This window comes from Chamaea fasciata, unplaced genomic scaffold (assembly GCF_029207755.1).
Source record: "Chamaea fasciata isolate MVZ Bird 193981 ecotype frontalis unplaced genomic scaffold, bChaFas1.0.hap1 SCAF_3, whole genome shotgun sequence".
NCBI classification, from domain to species: Eukaryota; Metazoa; Chordata; class Aves; order Passeriformes; family Sylviidae; genus Chamaea; species Chamaea fasciata.
In genome coordinates this window covers 18,800,769-18,805,459 of record NW_027094088.1, presented here as the reverse complement: position 1 = coordinate 18,805,459, position 4,691 = coordinate 18,800,769, and the positions used below count along the sequence as shown (strand labels likewise).

The following is a 4,691-nucleotide window of genomic DNA, read 5'->3' as shown; positions in this document are numbered from 1 at the left end:
GGAGACAAGCTTAGAGCTGCCCAATCATCCTGGCACGACCTTGTTGTGCAAAATTCTGCTGCCCATAAGAGTTTCTCCCAGTTCTCTACAACTTTGGCCACAGACATGTCCTCACCTAAAACAGGGATATTTCCCATCACATCAGACACCTGGATGCATGTGAAACCCTCTTCTGCATGCCAAGAAGGGATTTCCACCCCCTTCTGTGTGTGCTCTAGCACCCATTTTGCGGCACGAGGGACGCAAGGTTCTCCCTGTGCCTGTCTGCAAAAGCCTTCAAGCAGAGACTCGAGCCCCTCTACCTCACAACTTACGGGGGCCCCCACAACTCCTCCGTGGCCACCTTACACTGATCGTGCTGCGCGCACCTTCTTCACCCGCTACCCCTGACTTCACCAAATCTGCAGCAAATGCCACCACAAGAGAGAGGCTCAATTCCATGCTTATAATTTACACAGACTCTGCGCATGGAATTAGAACACTCCTCCCATGGCTCCTTCTTGCTCTAAAGATCCCAGGTGAACTCAGCAGTACCTGCTGTGACAGGACGGAGGCTCCAGCAGGACTGTCCTTCGGTCCCATCTGGGCTGCCAAAATGCTGAGGGATCTCCCCTGTGTGACCATTCCAGAGGCACAGGTGACTGCAACAAGCTGATGGGTGACCCGTTTGATTCCCTCCCCACACCGCTCTCAGCCAGTCAGAGCGGGTATCCGTACCCATTCAACCTCAGGGCTCTTTGCCCCAGCAGACTCACAGATGTCACATTCCATAAAGAGCCACCGGCTCCTGCTGCAGCACTCAGGGTCCGTTCAAATCCCTGGCCTGTGCCACAGCACCCTGTGCCCTCTGCCATGCAAAGGGTGGCAGTCTCTGGTCCCAGACTCCCACCAGCCAGAGCTCAATCTGCAGCTGGCACTGCAGCCGCACAACCAGCTCCCTGCCCCAAATGGATTCCTCAGCAGCTGCTGGCCTCAGAGACTGCGCAGCCTCATCCTGCAAGAAGAGGGGCCTAAAGAAAGCAGCAGAGAGCAGCCCTTCTTACAGGGGCAGGTCCTCAAAGGACAAGGGCAATGGCTTTACAGTGACAGAGGGTGGCTTCATACGAGATATTGGGAAGAAATTCTTGACTGTGAGGCTGCACGGATACTGGCATGTGTTGCCCAGAGCAGCTGTGGATGCCTGTTTTTCATGTAGGCAAGGTCAGCACAGAAGACGCAGACACCAACTTCAGGAATAAATGTCATTTACTGCAATTCAAAACCGCAACCAATGGGAAAAGGATAAGCTAAGCAATGCACCTAATCATTACTATAAAAGACTGCCTACAGTGATGAAGAAAGACACATCACAAGTTACCCTAATCCTTGACCATCATGCAGGTCTGCCCATCAAGTGGGGGAAGCCAGTGGCAGTCACAGTGAAGGACTGGAGAACCGCTCCCAGCCAACTGGGAAATCCCGCAGGTGCCTTCCCCTACAGGCAAGGAGGTTTCTGACTGGGCTGTGAGAGAGGCCCACCTTTATACTGTTGAATAAACAAGCTACCATAACATCTAGTGCAGGGGCATCTGTTTTTTTTTCTCCTCTTGGGATGCTCCCAAGGCCTTGGAGGACTCCAGGAGGAACCAAGGAAGTTGTCTGTGATCCTACATCCCAAAAGAAGGCCAGATGTGGCCTTGTCCAGTTTCTGATTAGGGAAAGGCAAATCCACGTTTTGCCGAGGAGCGGATCTCGATAACATTTGGTTGGCAGGTTCACGCAGAGGCCAACTTTTGATCAAGAGCTCTTGTTCCTGCCTCAGTCAGGTCCTGTTGATGAAGACTTAGTACTTCAGTGTCCCATCCTCCCTCAGATTGTTCAACGGCAGCTTCTGAGCCAGGCTCAGAAGAGCAAACTTCTCCAGTACAAACTATCCATCCCTACCAATGGCAGGAAGTCAGAGCTATGTGATTTCCAAGCTCCCTTCCACCCCAAACCATTCCATGGCTGATGGATTCAGTGTTGCCCCTCCCCCAGTGGGCCCCGGTTGCACAGGCCCCCACAGCGCCCCAAACACGGAACCCAGCCCTCAGTGACATCAGCCCCGGGGCCGAGGGCACCACGGGCAGCGCGGCTGCTGCCGGGCACTGCGGCTGTGGCTGTGCTGCTGCACGGAGCCCTCAGTGCTTGCAGCTGACACGTGCCTCTGGCAGCCATGAATTGGCTCGGCCTCCTCGTCCTGCTGACCGTGGCCGGGCTGGCCCACGGCATACCGTACCCCTGCGGGTAAGTGGCCCCAGGCCCTGGGAGGGAGCCATGGCAACACTTGGGGCCTTCCCTGGAGGGGACCCGCCTGGCCCCCATGGCTGGCCCACAGCCTCCCACCCACCACGGGGAAGCCTCAGTTCCTTGGACAGACAAACATCCCGTGGGCTTCCCTGGCCTGCTGTGCCCGCAAACCCTTGTGGGGAGGGCAGAGGGCTGAGCTTCAGCCTGAGCCACAGCAGGCCACGCAGCAGCGTGGAAATGACTTTCTGCTTGCAGAGGTTCCTGCGGCCTCCGCGCTCCGCAACCCGACTACAGCTCCACGACTTATTCCACCGGCAACGAAGCTTACGACTACGGCATGACGCGCGTTGTGGGTGGAGTAGGCGCTCTGGAAGCATCCTGGCCCTGGATCGTCAGCATCCAACATCCAGGCCTGGGCCATTGGTGTGGAGGGTCTCTCATCACTGCCGATTGGGTCCTCACAGCGGCCCACTGCTTCGACAAGTTAGAGTAAGGCAGACTAGGGAATGGGGACACCCTCGCTACACCAGCAGGTGCCCTGTCAGCAGCACCACCTGCTACTCCCATCCCCTTTCCTCTCAGGCAGCCCAGCCGCCACAGTGCTCAGGAGAAGCCTGGGCTTGTGCCAAGGCTTCCTAGCAGCCTCCAGCTCGACATTCCCCCAGCCCAATGTGTGCGAGGGCACTCGCACCTGCCAGAGCACTGCGCTCTCTCTGCCTTGCCAAGCAGAGGAGAGGCAGCCGCTGGGCTGCTGTGGTACGTGGCCCTGCTCCCTCTCAGCCCTCTCTCCGTCTTCTTTCCAGTGACATCAGCATGCTGTATGTGGTGCTTGGAGCTACCGAGTTCACTCAGCCGGGCCCTGGGGCTGTAGTTCGCAACGTGAAGCAGGTGGTGGTTCACCCCTACTACAGGCGTGCCGACTTCAGCTACGACATTGCCCTGCTGCAACTGGACGGTTCTGTCCAGTGCAACGCCTACATCCAGCTGGCCTGTCTGGCTGACCCCGCCCTAGAAGTCTCAAAGCTCGACAACTGCTGGATCGCTGGCTGGGGTTCCACCACTGCAAGAGGTGAGTTCCAGGAGTGAAACCTGAGCCAGCTAAGTGCACTGGGGAGAGGGTTTGGGCTTCCTCACAGCAGAGACCGAAGCCAGGCTGAAGGACGCACCCCGGTGCAGAGGTGGGCCTGGCCTGCTCCCCAAAGGCAGGAAGCAGGGACACCATGCCCCAGTGCCTCTGCAGAGGGAAAGCCGTGCCCAAGGGACAGGGATTCCTCCCCTCAGACAGGCAAGGAGAACTGACACGGGGATGCTGAGGGCTTATTGCTTTCTCTGCTCCCAGCTCAAGGTTCAAGTGGTCGCCTGCAGGAGGCCAAGGTCCAGCTCATCAATTCCCAGCTCTGCAACAGCACAGCCTGGTATGCAGGGCAAGTCCACCCCTACAACTTGTGCGCTGGTTACCCACAGGGCACCATCGACACCTGCCAGGTATGAATGTGTCACGAGCCTCTCAGCCCCCAGCAGCACCAGCAGCCCTGGCAGCACTGCCCAAACACCGCCCAGGGTCTGCTTTGCCCCGGCCAGTTCGCCCGGTCACCCTCCCAGCCCCAGCTCCCCCCCCCCCCCCCCCCGCCCCCAGCTGCTGGGGGGGCTTCCTACACCCTCCCCATCCACTCCTACTTGCCCAGTGCCCCCCTTGTGCCAGAAAGCCCAGACAGCCCAGCTGGTGGTCTTGGCAGCGCAGAGATCCTGGTGCCAAACATCCATCCTCTGCACATCCAGGACTCCTGCCTTGTGCAGAGAGGACAGAGAGAGCCCTACCCTCCAGGACCCCAAGCCATTCACAGCCAGGGCTCTGGAGGCTCCAGCCTCTGAGGAAAGCCTTCCTCTGCCTGGAATACAGTTCTGGCAGGGGCTGTGAGAGAAGAGGAGACAGCCCCAGTGCTGGCAGGGGCCACTCAACGCCACCTTAATCCTCTCTGCTCTATTGCAGGGTGACAGTGGTGGTCCTCTCATGTGCAAGGACAACACCGCTGAGTACTGGTGGGTTGTCGGCTTAACCAGCTGGGGAGAAGGCTGCGCCAGACCAAAGCGGCCTGGAATCTACACCTCCACTCGGCACTTCTATCACTGGATTGACTACAACATCCGTGCGTTCCACACAGCTGAAAGGGCTTCCTGAGCAGCAGGACAGGCAGGATCCAGGGCAGGCTGCAGTGCACCGCGACCATCTCCTGCTGGGGCAATGCCTGCTCATCCAAAGGCAGCCTCAGTGCCAAAACCTGCTCTGCCCCGCCCCCATTTCTCTCCTGTGTGCAGGCAAACACTGGAGTTGACCTAACTGTTGAAATAAAGTTCCCTTTGTTCACAGGGAGCCGTCTTTTCAGTGTCATTCCAATTCCTGGGAAGGGCAACAAGTGCCACAT

At 58.1% G+C, this 4,691-nt stretch overlaps 1 protein-coding gene across 1 annotated transcript; it reads left to right on the top strand.

The window, feature by feature from the left end:
• Window positions 1-2,194: 2,194 nt before the first annotated feature.
• Window positions 2,195-4,447, top strand: LOC136287621 (acrosin-like). The gene is made up of 5 exons (XM_066180385.1): window positions 2,195-2,265; window positions 2,524-2,757; window positions 3,072-3,337; window positions 3,608-3,753; window positions 4,259-4,447. The coding sequence occupies exons 1-5, from the start codon at window positions 2,195-2,197 to the stop codon at window positions 4,445-4,447; spliced, it is 906 nt and encodes a 301-aa protein (XP_066036482.1).
• The last annotated feature ends 244 nt before the right edge of the window (window positions 4,448-4,691 follow it).